At 44.1% G+C, this 15,392-nt stretch overlaps 1 protein-coding gene across 3 annotated transcripts; it reads right to left on the reverse strand.

The window, feature by feature from the left end:
* Nucleotides 1–616: 616 nt before the first annotated feature.
* RMI2 (RecQ mediated genome instability 2) lies at nt 617–11,124 on the reverse strand. Of its 3 annotated transcripts, none has more exons than XR_014228346.1 (3): nt 10,827–11,124; nt 9,394–9,721; nt 617–3,916 (listed from the first exon to the last, which is right to left on the reverse strand). XR_014228346.1 is itself a non-coding variant. In XM_082313729.1 (2 exons), the coding sequence occupies exons 1-2, from the start codon at nt 11,095–11,097 to the stop codon at nt 9,573–9,575; spliced, it is 420 nt and encodes a 139-aa protein (XP_082169855.1). In that variant the 5' UTR covers nt 11,098–11,124; the 3' UTR covers nt 617–9,572. The 3 variants fall into 3 exon arrangements, 1 of the variants encoding a protein (XP_082169855.1); XR_014228347.1 differs by having other exon boundaries at nt 9,017–9,721; XM_082313729.1 differs by having other exon boundaries at nt 617–9,721.
* Nucleotides 11,125–15,392: the final 4,268 nt, after the last annotated feature.

Consider the following 15,392-nt stretch of genomic DNA (forward strand, 5'->3'; position numbering starts at 1 on the left):
GCTCCAGCACTTACATGTCTGTTACTCGAGAGCACATGAGAAAATAAAACTAATGAATCTGACTGTGGGCACAAGCAAAAATGATCCTATTCCTGGAATTCTTCTTCTTGCTCCTTGTCTATCCCGCCCTTTCTGCTGGTCACTCAGAAGCACACCATAACCCATCCGATCCGTACTCTCCAATGGCTTTCTTATTTCCTCCTAATTTGCTGTGTAGAAGGAGGCAGAATCATAGAATCACAGAATCGTCAAGGTTGGAAGAGACCCTTAAGATCATCGAGTCCAACCGTTAACCCAGCACTGCCAAGCCCACCACTAAACCATGTCCCTGAGCACCACGTCTGTCCGTCCTTTAAATCCCTCCAGGGATGGGGACTCAACCACTTCCCTGGGCAGCCTGTGCCAGGGCCTGACTGCCCTTTCGGGGAAGAAGTTTTTCCTAATACCCAACCCAAACCTGCCCTGGCGCAGCTTGAGGCCGTTCCCTCTCGTCCCATCACTTGTTACTGGGGAGCAGAGACCGACCCCCACCTCGCTACAACCTCCTTTGAGGCTGTTGCAAAGAGCGATGAGGGCTCCCCTCGGCCTCCCCTTCTCCAGAAGAATACCTGCAGAATATGGTGTGATTGCCCCTAGGAGTTCCACTTCTCAGATACTATTTTTTTTCAATCATTTTTTTGTCTGAATAATGCAGTTGGATCCATCTTAACATTACTACGTATTACACAGAGGCACTGAACATACTCAGTGACCTATTTGCGTACTTTTCAGTCTCTTTTAATGAAATCCATCATCTTCAAACTTAACCGAGAATTTCAAGATTATCAATAGTTGTATTTTAATGCAGCTGTCATGCAGATAGCTATCTTCCCGGAATCTGTTTAAAAATGCAAAAGAAAGCTGAAAAGCCTCAAAACAGCAGTAGCGCTGGCTTGCATTTTTTTGGCATTACAATCCTTGCCCATTTCTGTTGTTCTTGTGCAAATTAGTCACGGATCCTCACATATTTTGGTGAAGGTGCACGCGCTGCTGCATTGCACGTTGCTGCAGAAACTAGGTTAGGGCACTTACTGCTCTCAAAGAGACTGGAGTCGTGTCTGCTAACTGGAGCTGTGTTACTTGGCAAGTGCAGAATTTTAAGGGAAGAATTCCTGCGTAAAGAAAACAACCGTGTAAATCCGCAGCCCCAAAACACTCGTTTGTGATAAAATGTAGTCCCCTCTTATTTATTTTCTTCAGAGCTACTGCATTACTACTGCAGAGTTCAGCTACACAGTTGCCATTTCCAGTACGCGTTGTCTTACTCCAGTCCCACTTAGCTATTTTGCAATATAAGTACCTGAAGAACGGAGAGCTGTCTGTGCCGGAGAACTGCAGCCATCTGAAACACCTCACCGTTTAAGGATGGTAACCGCTGTACATTTAGGCATTTTCTGTATAATGTACAGTCACTAATTTGCACTATACATCTTTTCTACAGGTTTTTTATTAAACTCTGTCTCCATGGGATATTCTGCATACAGTACCTTCCTTGAACTATGCTATGTATTGACTACAAATTGCTATATAAATAATGATATATAAACAATAACTCGTACCACTTGAGTAATATTGATGACCGTTCACATATTGCTGTCTTAAGAGAAATGCCCAAGAACATCCCCAAAACTTATTATTTTCTTCATCTGCATTATGTTATTCCTCAGTTTAGACAAAAAAAGGACAAAGCCTTCTCTGAAATTTGCCATCTTCTTGTATCTTTTCATTGAGCGAGAACATTAAAGGAAACACACATACAAATTATTGTCATACTGATACGCTCGCCCAAGTAATAACTTAAGATGTAATTATATTTTTTCACAAGACTGCAACGAAAACATTTACTCTTAAGTAAATAACAGAATCATGCAGAAGAGCCAATTATGCTTTTGCTTGAAATGAAGCACTTGGGTTTACACTCCTACCTTCTACGCTCCATGCTTTGCTAAGGCTTGGTAATGAGAAAAGAGGGTGGGCTTTTTCATATATGCAATGAAATGTTATTCCTTTGCATCTGTAAACTCACTACCCCCTCCAAAGAGTGACTTGGTGACTACAAACATCTTTGCGGTATGCTTAAAATAAAATATTTACAACTATTTGCTGAATTCTCACCCACTAAGGAAGGGAATAACTACTTTGTAGATGATTGTGTTAGAATAAAATAAAAAACAGAGAAAAAGAACACTCGATACATGTGTAAGTAAGCGCGTCACATGCACGCACTCCCATACGCAGTAATAACGCCATGTGTCATTATCTGCCTTATGTATTCAGTTCACCCAGTGCGTAAGCAGTAGATGGCCATGAAATTCCTGGGTAGTGTCCTGTAGGCAGTAAGTGGGTTTAGCTCCAATAGTTTCTACAAACTCTTCCACGTGTGAATATGAAATAAAGAGACAAATTTTATTAAATCTGAGCCTGAATATTCAGTTGAAAGCAGAGTTTTAGAATGGCTCGGTAGCCAAAAGACTGAACTCAGCTAGTGCTGCTAGTTTACATTATCCTATTTCTGAGGAAAGGGATTGGAATTACAGCGGATCACAAGCTCAGTTAACAACAATAGCATGCTATTAAAGCACGCTATTAAACAAGCAAAATATACTGGGAATGTACACATGAATAAACAGATTTAAGACAAGAAATAATAATTCTCTTTTCAGCTTATTTTATGCATCCAGTTTTGGACACCACGTTTTAGTTAAGTTGTGAACCAGTTGAGAAAAGTCCAGAGGTCTCTCTGTGGGGAAGACATTGAAGAGCTGAGGAAAGATATGAGTTAAGTCTTTAAATATGTAAACACACTAAAGAGAAGGAAATGTAACAGACCAAACTGCAGTAAGGGAGAATTAGGTTTGATATTGTGAAAGAGCTTGTAAAGGCCAGGCTAGTCACGCATTGCAGCCGATAGCCATCTAAGGTCATGAGAACAAAAGAGAAGGTTGCAGCCAGGAAGAGCTACGCCTGCACTACTTTCTGGAAATCCATTCTTGTCAAGGGTCTTCGGTTGGATAGCTGAACTAGCCAGATCCCACAAACTTCAGGAATAATGCTGCTCTTTGACTCCCATCTGTGAATTTACCATAAAACATCAAGAACCTTACATCTTTATTTCACTTTAGTGTAGCCAAGATAAAACTGTATCTAAAATGCTAGAATACTTTTTCCCACAGCTTTTTGATAATGTCATAAATATACTCGATGCTATTTTTCCCTTCATAGATTCCTTGTAATTCACCATAATAACAGCTTGTATTACACGTCACTTGTTACTTTCTATCCTTTAAGTACTTACTAAGCACTTAACTGGATTTCATCTCTTCTTCGTTTCAGCTTGAGCCGGTTCTGAATGGCAGATACCAGCCCTGAGGATGGAAGAACCCTTTCAGCACCCAAAATAAAACAGCTATTTTAGGTATACGAGCTAGAAGCAATAGTAGGGAGAACAGTAAAAGTGTGAATGAATTAGTGTTAGGACTATGAATATAATGAAGCATATATACTATAAAAAGAAAGCTTTTCACCCAGAAACACCTGAAGGTAAGCGGAGTGATTTCAGTACAGTGACAAGAAACTATGATCAACCAGAAGAAATTAGACATAAGAGTATCAGTTCCTTTAAAAAAATTCTTCCATGCAGTGGAAAAACTGCCTCTTCACAAGCCTTGAACCATAGCGCGAATACCTTTAAAAGATGAGAAAAGGTCTTTTCCAGCTCAGATTAGGACGAGTGGGCTCCCTTGCGAAAGCAGCGTATCGGCTTTGAACCTGTGCAGAGATGCTGACTTCTTTTTTCTCCAGAACTGAAACTCAGCTGTTCAGTAAATTCTGGAGCAAGTGACCTTTTTCCAGGGAAGTGCCCCAACACGCAAGAGGGCTACGATAGAAGTAAGATGGTTAAATAGTTGAAAGCATTTAATCATTTTCTCACTTTTATGCTGGTTGATTTCTCCCTTATTAATATGTACATTGTTAAACGAGAAACAGCCTTCTTGGCATCTGTTCACCAGTTTCACATTCTCCCCTCGTGTCTGCAGAACCCCCTTCTCAGAAATCACTGTACTTGTTGGGAAAAGGTGACGGATACCGATCCTACTCATAAAGTAGTCTTAAGGTGTCATAGATATTGTTGTGTGAAAAGTGTCTCATCTGTTACATTACTTTCTATATTGTAAGTCTATTGATTAAAAAAAAAGCATTACATTTCTCCACACAGTACCAGGGACGCGATTATTCCTTAATAAAAGGGAACACTGCAAAATCCTTCAGATGTCTTTGCATAATATGCAAACATTGAAATAATGGTGTTCTGAGCTAAAAAATAATGTCAATAAACGGTTGACTTCCTTATTTTTATGTGGGACTACATTTTTACTGATTATTCATAAGACTGAAGTTGTACTGATCTACAGCGTTGGAACTGGCTGGGCTTAAATGGATCCTGTAGTTGTTCACAGAGACAAAAATAGCAGCTGGCCTCAGTTATCTTGTGCATGCTGCTTCAATCTACGCTTGCTTTCTGAATGCTTACACTGTAGTTTTATACAAATTCTAAGTAAAACATGATTCTCATGCTAGTCGGGAAGAATTCCTGCGATTGTAAGGATTCCCACAAGCATAAGCTGCTGCTATACAAAACATGGTAGAAATCAAGTCTTCCTGTGTAATAAGTTTATAACTGCTTACTTATACAGAAGACGTGTTTTATAACGAAGCCAAAATTGTATGAAATAGTTCTGAAAGTTAAAGAATATTTGTACCAGTTATTAATTAAAAAATGCATAATCTCCCCAGCCACTTAATGCGTGCTAGGCACACCAAACACCTTTGAAAAAACACTGAGGTGACAGTTGCAAGAATAAAGTAAAACGTCAGCAGGTAGAGCAAAAGATTCAGAAGAGCTGCTTTACTTTTCAGCTAATCGCAGCACAGTTAGGGATACAGAACAGAGGAAGGGTTTAACTATACGCTAGCTGTAGACAGCAACACTGAGATGGATGCAGACACTGGCTCTCCTAGAAGCTGCGCGTGACATACCACAGGCGATAAATAAGCCATTTAAACACCAATAAACACTTTGAACGACGACCTTTGTGCTCAGCACATTGAGAGAGGTCTCCGAGATGTTCCCAGGTTGTGCACATGCAAGGTTTGTGTCTGGATGCTCACTAGCGAGGCCGGCCCTCGGGCAGGCCCTCCGAGCCACACCTGAAGCCCAGGGAGCCGGCGTGGCCCGGTGGCCAGCAGGCGGAGCCAGCACCCCGGCCGGCGACACCGCAGCCCCGCCTGCCCCGCTGCTCCCAGGGCTGTCCCCAGGCGCTGACCTCATCAAGACGACATACTGCGTCAGACCGGGAACAAAAGGCTGCACAAAGCACCATTCATACAGAGCAGGACTAACAGGATAACGATCTGGGGGGCAGATGAGGGGGGAAAAAAAAAACCCTCAAACACTCCACACTTCATTTTTCAATACCTTGTTCATAATTGGAGTTTAGCACTGATTTATCACTTTCATAAAGTCACGTCTCCATTTTTTTGTATTGGCAGCTATTCCTTTCCTATGTGCCAGACGGACTGCCGGTGTTAGTGGAAAGGCAACCTCTTTTTCATACCTGTTCATAAAATAACTACCAACAAACATGCAGTAGTTTGTCACAGGTCAAGAGGTTCTCCAAAGGAACTTTGTAAAACCACTAATGAACCAAGGAAACCATCCATCCAAATGATTTTTAAGTACGTCTTAATCACTGCACGGTAACGTCTCATCTTGGGAATTCAAAAATGGGAATCGTACGCCACCTTCCCCTGCCTAACAGAAGCAAGATGTCAGCTACATTGTAAGGCAGCTCATATTAGCAAACAAGTCGTTAAACAGGCAGGCGACAGAGGATCTTGTGGGGAAGCACGTTCCAGCAGTCCCCGACGGCTGGGGAGCGGGCTCCCTGCCTGCTGCAGCTGACATGCTCTTGCAGGGGAGCCTGCCAAGATGAGGTGATGACTCAGCACAAAAAGCATCCCTCAAGCCAACTAAAATACGTTTGTGATCCTCCAGGAAAGATCCCTTTGGCAGCATCTGACTAAATAATTTCTCAGGTCCAGCCTTCAGTTTCAGTATTTCAAAATTGGCATTTTTCTCTGCACTGCCCCTGGCTTTATCAAGACTAAACTTGTAGTATACAACTACTGATAATACTGCACATTTTGGAACACCTTGACTGAAGTCATCTAAAATGTTTATACTTCAGATGAAGGTAATGCAGTACACAAACTCTGCTGTCCTATGGAAAATGCATAAAATCCATTGAATAGCTCATGGATCTACACACCACACAATACAAATGGCTCTGATCTTGCCTCCTGGCTTGCTGGAGAAGAGGAACTTCTGCATCGGTAACTCCGAGCAGTCTGAACACACCCACCCCCAGCCAGCTGTCCTTGCAGGAGCACGGAGAGGTTAAGTCATTCTTCCAAGTGCGAGCATTTTTAGTGCCTACAACTCGCCTTCAACATGTCCTTTATATAGGTCATAGACAGAAACTCCAGCTCTACAAAGTTCACAGACATTTATGCATACCACACAAACTCTTATGCCCCAAAACTTAGTAGCACAGTTGAGGTTTTGAGGATCTATCACAGGCTGAGAAAGTTCAAAATACACAGGGCTTCACATTTCTGCCAGGTCAGTTCCCCGGGTACTGGTGTGTGCTCTGAGAGAAATCCGGATTTGTTCCCGTTATGACAGAGCGAACACAGAGTGCACAGACACCTCCCTGCAATCTACAGCCATTCTCCTGCCCTTTTCAAGGTCCAAATACCAAGTATTCTTCGAACAAGATCCCAGCTGTGACCTCCCCCTCCACAAGACAGGGCTAGAGAAGCCCCTTACCCTGTAGCTTCTCTGGCACGTGCTCTGCTGTACAACAGCAACAAAAATCACAGACAAACCCCCATTCTACTGTAGAACTTGAGACACGAGTTCAAATGTGCAAAAGGGAGAATTCCCCCTACCCCGCAGAGCTCTACAGTGCGAAACCCCTCGCAGAGCTGTCCTGAGCTGCTGCCCGAGTGAGCCTGTCTCTCTCTCTCTGTCCTGGGAAACCCAGAGACGAGGCACTTAAGCCCGACCCTTAAACCTAGGTGGCACAGAAGCCACCAACAGCCATAAGCAGCACCAGCCACTCCCGAGGAAAAGCACAGCTAAACTCCCAGTCAAAGCAACCACTAGAAGCCTTTTGTTTAGAAGCTCGACATTCAACTTTGCTAGCAGCATCTCTTGCTTTGAGTTCCTAGGAAAGCACTTTTTAATAAGTGAACTGTCATAAAAGCATCCAGTCTTGGCTTTAAAACCCTTAAAAGTTACTGTTTTACTAACGTAATTGCAGGCCTTTCTGAAGCATACTTCAGTTCAGATAGCAGATCTCCTTCCAATCAACTGCCAAGCAACATTTATAGCTTTGTACTGATCAAATATGTGAAACCTGCTACGGGGTTGGAACCAGAGTTTGCGTCTGGATTTTTAGTGAGTTCAAGTGTACAGTACAGAGCCAGACAGATACTGGAACACCCTAAATCAAGCAGTGAAGAGATCCAGATCTTATTATGCTTGGAACTGACTGTTAGCAAGCGAGCAAAGAAACCCCAGATGCTTTGACTCATGAGCCTCTGGATGGCAGAGGGTGGTAAAGATGCAAAGAAACCCTCTACAAATCCAATCCAGCCCTATGTAAATACAATCCAATCCTATATAAATACAATTTTTTCGGATGCATTCAGTGGATACGCATCACTGCCAGATGGATTAACAGCAGTTTCACTCCTGATAGCCACTACGTTGTGCACCCACCAGCTACGTATGACAGAGGCTACAAGCCATCTTTAATTCTGCCATAAATTTACTGACACTAGCAAGGATGCAGCAGACCTTTTAGCTCTTTATTTCCAGGGTTTTACTGCCTAGTTAGAAAGCATGGCAAGGTGAACTTCTTTGGAACGAGCTTAAGGTTCCTGGCATAAGCAGCATTCAGATGGAAAAGTATCCATCGCCAGATAAAAACAGTTGCCAGCCAATATGCTGACCACGTGGATCATTTCTAAAAGGCTACAGCGTTCCACAAGTGGATTTCTTCCCAGCATTAAAAACAATAAGTAAACCCAGACTGCCAAAATTTGGTATGTGTGTGTGTGTGTTTTGGCATTTCATCAGCAGGGTCTCAGAGCACAGGACTTCCATTATACAACTCCCTCTGATACGATCTGGTTTGGAATACGAAACTCAAGGCTGGAATTGCACTCTGAAATCCAGTCCTTAATCCGTAAAGATCTCATTTAAAGATCCACTTAAAAGACAGTATTTAATTTCCATATGCTTTGAAAACATAATCCCACAATTTTAAAATTTAGTTACCACCACTTGATTCTTGTCTTAAATTGTACAGAGTACAATTAGAGGGTATCTTCCCTTCCCATATGCATTCCTCATTACCGTAACTGTATTGCTGGACAATATAGTCCCAAACCACAAAGCCACACCACACAGATAATCCAATGTTTTCTTTAGGACTCAAATTCTCTTTAGACAAGAGGGGAAATAAGAGTAGTAATAGTTCTGCTTTTTAAAGGTTTTTTTAAAGGCTTTTTAAAGGCTTTTTCAGTTTGGTTTTTTTTGCACAGGACGAGAAAAGAAACATAAAAATAAAATATACTTAAGAATGACTTAAGCAACTAAAAATAGCATACATTGGAACAAGAAAGGAAACCTTCAAAGAGAAAAACGAACTTAGGCACAGCAAGCTTGTTTCATGAGGTGGTCAAAGTATTTGCATCTTGAACCTGGAGAACCTATTCCAAGGAATCCTGCCTCGCACCTTTTCAGTTAATTTCACTTCACTGGAACACATGGGTTATTACTGTACCACTTTCAGTACTTCAGAAACACAGAAACCAGAGAGGTATTTAAGTACAAGACTCTGCTTACAGTTAGGAAGAGACATCTGTCTTACAAGTAGAGTTTACTGACATGGTTGTTACTGGAAGAGAAAACACAGGCGAAGATGTTATTTCCAACCACCATCTAAATTGTACTGAAGCACATTTTGCCTTCATTCCACGTATCGAGTTCACCCTGGTAACAGGAGTTCTGTGCAGCTCTTGCTGCCAAGAATACACCGCTATAGGAATGACTCTCTAAACACATGTTCCTAGAAACAGCAACTAACCCATGTAGAAACATGGAGTCTTCTTGATAGCACAGACATGTTACTCAGAAAGCATCAAATAAGTCTTTCTCAAACCTGTTGGTACAAAAAGAGACTGTGAAAGAGATGAACATTGTGATTATTATCAGATACGCACAGATCCCCCACTGAACTCTGAGCCTGACTTCTCTCTTCAGTTTACTCTGAGAGTAACTGGTGGTTGTTTGAAACCACAAACACACAGAATGGCCCAATGTTCTGCACAAAAAAAAAAAAAAAAGGAAGGAAAAAAAAAAAAAGTGCATTTCCAGTCATTTTAGGCAGAAGAAAAAGTATCTAGGGGATGACTCTGTGCAAATCCTCCACTTCAAGGCTCCACATATTCTTATGCACAGGGTTTTCAGAAAGATCTGTCATCTTTATTGCTCGAAGAACAGGCTCAGGACTGCAGGACCGCACCACACCCATCACCATTACATACTTCCCTGAAAAAAACAAGCAAGCATGAAATTTAATTAAGCCTTGTATTTTCATTTTATTTTTAATTCAGAAAGCAAAATATTTAAAACCAAGTAGTTAAACAGTTTGAATTAAAGCCGCCAATACTTGCAAGAAAACTCAAGAAACCCAGATTGCTTAGCACTAAATTTCAGAAAAAGGCTTCATTATCCATACAACCATTTTTACAGTAGATTTTACTACATTTTCACATACCGTAAGAGTCAAAATCAGCACACAATTCTTCCTTCTGCCATGCAAGCGGAGAGAGGACAATTCAGAAGACTGACAATTAGGCAATGTGGCTATTTTGTACCACAATTCCACAATGCTGCAGTCCAGCACTTCTCCAGTTTAATTAACAGTACTGGTGAGGGGGAAAAAAAAAAAAACCAAACCAACCTCCCTATCCTCCTTGTTCCTAGACTCACAGCTCTGCTCTGCAGCACGCCAGTTTGATCAAACAGTTCCTGTAACTGTGGAGAACTGAAAAGAGGCCCTGTCCTTACTGGAACTCAAATGGGAGGACAGCATAAGTCTTCATGCTGACCACCACAAACACACTCCCCTGCTGCAGCACGTGCTGCTCCTTGTGTGACCGCTATGGCAGGACAGCTTTTTCAGGATGCCTCTTCCATGAATGATGTACGTGAAGGCATGCCCTCCTTGCAGCGGCGCAAGCTCAGCATGCCCCCCAGGCGCACACTTGACACACCGGCAAGAACCAGTCTTAACACCCCACGTAGCCATGGGCATGCAGGCCTGCAAGAGTCTCCTGCCTTCAGCCAAGGGGAGCACCCAGCACCCCCGTGCAGGAGGCACCGTTACAGGGGCGGCCATGAGGGGCCCAGGAGGGCCGCTGCCCACGGCCCGTGCTGCAAGCGGCCACGCCCGCAGCCAGGGCCCGTCTACCTGTCCCACCTGGGGAGGGACGCCTCCCGCAGGCTCCTGCGGCGTGAGGAGGGCACCAGGAGGGAATCGGCCCCATTACTTTAAAATAAACACGGGGAGGGAAAGCGCCCCGCAACACCCGGGGGAGCCCCCACCCCCGGGGGCCACTCGGTGCCCGCACCCCCCCCCGCCGGCCGGTACCTGCGCTGAGGCAGGGCCGCCCTTTGGGCACCTCCTCCACCCCCAGCACGGTGAAGGGGCCGCTGCCGTCCTGCAGCCGGGCCCGGCCGCCGCGCTCGCCGCCGCGCTCCACCTCCACCACGGTGCCCTGCATCCACACGACTCGCAGGCGCAACGGCGCCCGGCCCGCCTCCGCCCGGGCCAGCTGCCACGTCCCGCCGGCGCCCCGCACCGCCCCCCGCAGCTGGGCGGCCAGCACCTTCACCGGCGGCCCCGGCGCGTCCCCAGCCATGCCGTCGCGGCGGGAGGCCGCCGCCGAGGGCGGCCCGCGGCGGCTGAGGGGAGGCCGCTGCCCGCGGCGCGCAGCCGCTGAGGGAGGGGAAGGGCGGGAAGCGGCGCGCGGCCCGCCCCGCGCCGGGGACAGCGGTTGGCGGCGCCTGCATGGCCGCCACCTGAGGGGAGAGCCCCGGCGCCGCCCGGCCGCGGGAAGGCGGGAGCGGCCTCGGAGCCCGGCCTTCCTTTGAAATACAGCTGGGGAGCAGCAGCCCGCTTGTTTGTGCGTGGTGGTCGGGCCGTGCCCCCCCGCCGCGGTGTTTCACAGAAGGAGCGGCGTTCGCAGGAGCCGCGCCGTGCTTCTGCCCCGCTCCCGTGGGGCTGCTCCCCGCCACCGCCGCTCCGTCAGCGATAAACCGCTCCCCCGGCGGGGCCCAGGGAGCACAAACACCCTGTTCTCCAGAAGCGGGCACGCCGCCTCACACAACCAGCACATCTGCTGCTGACTTTTCTGCGTTAAACCCAAAAATGGCTCATCTGGGTAATAAAGGACACGGCACAGGTGTGCTGTGTTTGATGCCAGTTGCAAACAAGTTACTCGCAGGTGGTTTACCTGCTCGCAACAAGGCACCCATGCACAGCTGCTCCGGTGGCTGTCGTTTGTGACTTGCTGAAAGAAGCGTGCAATGCACCAGACAGCGCTGGGCCAGCACCCCCCTCGTCCACCAGCATAATTTATGAAGAGCCTCTCCAGAGTTTTAGACCAGCTGGTTCTGATTTCACCTGAATCCAGTTCAGGATCGACTCCTTCACTTGCAAAAACCAGTGTAAAATCTGATTCAATGGTTTGGTTGGAGCAGAAAATACTTTTTGCTGTGTCTTGGCTTCACCCCAGTGAAGTCGCCCTGCAGACTGGTTTCTGCTCTTTGCCCCCACCCCTGGTGCAAGCCTGGCCCACGCCTCCTCCCAGGCTCTTGGAGCCATCCCAGATATTTTTCCAAGGTATTTCTTCACTACTTAGCAAGAACTGATCATTTAATGTTTACTGTTTAGTTGATGAAGATCCTCCCGTCTTGTAGGAAAAAAGAAAATGCACATGCTGATTTTCTCAGGGATGCTTTCGGGATATCTTTTTAATGTATATACTTACGCGGAAATCTGGAGCATAATGCACTGTAAGTACAGGCAGCTTTAAGCTGGGAGACTTGGTAATTCCAAGGCCTTTAAGAATTTATTTGCTGTCTGTTTATATTACAGACGGGCTAATTTGCTTTGCCACAATCTGAAATCCTTGATACGTTGTGGTTTCCTTTGGGTGGGTGGGTTGACATTTCATTTAGAAAATAAGCCAAGAAATAAGCTAATGGAAAAACAGGAGAATGGAACAAAGAAAAAGAATCAGGAAAACCAAGGGGATGGATTCCTCAATTTCACAAATTCTGTGTTACCTACAAAAGTGCAAAATGGGTAAAAATACATAGAGAACTGACTCCCCTGCAATGATTCTTCTTTAAAGCAGATATTGTTCTCCATTAAAATAGCCAGTTACTTTATTTAAAAAATCCAGTTTTGTTTTGAGTAGCAAAATACATCAAAAGACCTTTTTTTCTACTCACCCATCATGTTATGAATTATTTATTCAGCGTATCTTTTTTCCAGAGATATTTTCTGTTTAGAGACATTCTGTAAATGGGACCTTATTCTTTTTATAGTGTAAGGAAGCAGTTAACTTTGTTACCATTTACAGTAAGAATAAAAGAGAATATTGGTAATAACAATAAAAACACTGACATCTAAGCACAATACAGAATCATGTAATCTGGCAATCAAATCATATGGCTTACAGGAATAGAAAGACATTAGATGGTTACTGTATATGAACGCAAAATTTGAGCGAGGCTCACAGGAGAAGAATATTTGTAATTTATGCCCCTAAGCTGCAGTCACTTGACAGCATCAATATTTAGTTTCACATAAAAAAATAGTTGTGCCAAATATTGATAAAAGTATTGTATTCCTATTTGTTACTGTATAACAGGACGGTCGAATGCTTATTAAGCCATTAAATCCACAGATGAAGGCAAGACCCCTACAAGAGTGTAATCTGCAGGAGAGACTAAAAGGTCCCTTTTAAAAGATTTTCCTTGAAGAAACTGTGTTATGAGAAGAAGGGCAGAAATACTGGCAATCTGCACCAAGAAATGGATTTGTTTTCCTGAACCAGGCAATCCTTATCTTTCAGTAAAAAGCTAAGTTACACTGAACTATCTGCAAAGGTCTTTTCGAAGAAGTGGCGCAGCTCTGCGTGGAGACACGTTCTGCAGCTGCAGGGAAAATGTCTGATGCCTCAACGGCCTCTTGTCTGCAGATGATCCCGCAGCGATCATCCTCTGATTTAAGGGTAGCAGAGGAAGCTCAGCACACAGTTGGAAAAGGCAATGAGTCGGCGGCTGACAAGCTGTAAATTACACTGGATTAAACTTGAGCACATTTTCTGAGAGCATGCTGGATGAGACAGAGTTTTGGGTTGCGTGGATTAAAAAGAAGGAATCGGTCTTCTGCCTGCTGCTACAATATGCACCTTTCTTCGAAGCAGTCTTCAAGGACATTATTCCACACGCTGACATGCACGTGAGATGCTGTCACAGTATGGGTAAAAAAAGGTCAGACTACACAGAGATAAGATAGTCCAGAGCACATCAGGAGCCAGGTCTCCCTCAATTACTCTGGCACTGTTTTGTTGGTGCCGTGTCAAGAGAACTTAGAAAAGAATTTAACCCTAGATCTCCATGAAGAGAGATTTCCAAAGAAGAAGCAACTTGAAATTTTCTGTCCAGCTCATGCCTTTTCACACTCTCACTGACAGTACTACTTAAAACGGAAGCAATTCTCTGCTCCCCTCTCTAATTTTGGTAAAAGGCTGGTATTACACAATCAGAAAATCCTTCTTTGCCTTGGCCAGAAATTCTGATTTATAGTCTTTCATCCTACCCAAAGGAGTTATAAAAAAGATCTCTGTCCCAGTCCATTAGGTAATTTGTACAGAAAAGTTTCTTCAGTTTTATTTCTCAGTTTCTCTTCCTTAGTACTGAGAAGTCACTAACTAGACGTTAAAAAAAGTTCTGGTTTTGTTGTTTTGTTTTTTTTTTTTGATTTGGAATCCAAGTAATCAAGATTATTTTTTGCGTATATATTTTAGTGTTTTTTAAATATTTGTTTTCACAACAGGGCTACCTGGAAGCTCCACAGATGAATGGAAGAAAAGTCATGAAGCGTAGAGCTGATAAATTCATGGATCATAATGGTAAGGTCAGAACGGCCCACAGATGTCCATGAAACAGATACTATAGAAAAACTTGTCTGCGGCAGCCCAAAAGCTCAGAGGATTTGGGCGTGATGGGGACAGGCCCACAGCAGCTCTCCACCTGCTCTGTTCTGCAACCTGCTGGCGAGTGCCGCTCTGTCTTAGCATCTCTTGCAGACACTGGCTGCCCACCGTCACAGAGTAAACCGCAAAGTGATATGACTGTGTCTTTTATATCCTCCTTCAGGAAAAGAACGCAGCATACAGGAGCTAAGCATAACAGAAGCGTGATAAGAAAACAATACTTCGTAAAAATGCGTTACTGCATAAGTAAGAAGAGGGATCTGAGACAAACTGTCTTCCTTTCTCTGGTATTCATACGAAACTTCACTGAAAGACAATTTTTAGGACAGACAAGAAGTGTCAAGTTTCACCTTTAAGAGATCCATCCTAGTTTATGCTTATTTTCTTATACTGCACACAGAACCATGTGAAACAATCACAAGAATATAAAATTCAGCTGTTTCCTGATGTTTGTTTTGTACTGCATAAAGGATGCAAGTGGACATGCTGACGTGCTGGATGAAGTCTGGAAAAACATCCTCACCCTTCAGGGTTTGTTTTTTTTTTTTTTAGGCTACCTCATCATCACTGAATTTAATTAATTATTTGAAATTAATGGCTCAATGGGTTGGAATTAATGGGCTGAAAGTCAGTCATATTTGCTTGAACTGGAACTTCTGCTGCTTGCACTTTATGCTTTGGGACTGAGCAGTCTGGCACATGGATGCTAAGTTATATTCAACCAGCAATTTCAAAAAACCTGGAGCCAGGCAAGTCAGCTGCTGAAACAGGGAAACTCCGGGTGCAACTTGCCAAGGTTTTAGTTGGCAGGTAGCTCTGAATAAGTGACATTTTAGAAGTGACTTGGCAGGTAAATGTGAGCGACAGACATCATAATACTACTACTAACAACAAGAGTCTGGCCTATCCCGTAGTGTTGTCAAAAC

Source organism: Platalea leucorodia, assembly GCF_965183815.1.
Source record: "Platalea leucorodia genome assembly, chromosome: 5".
In the NCBI taxonomy this organism is placed as follows: Eukaryota; Metazoa; Chordata; class Aves; order Pelecaniformes; family Threskiornithidae; genus Platalea; species Platalea leucorodia.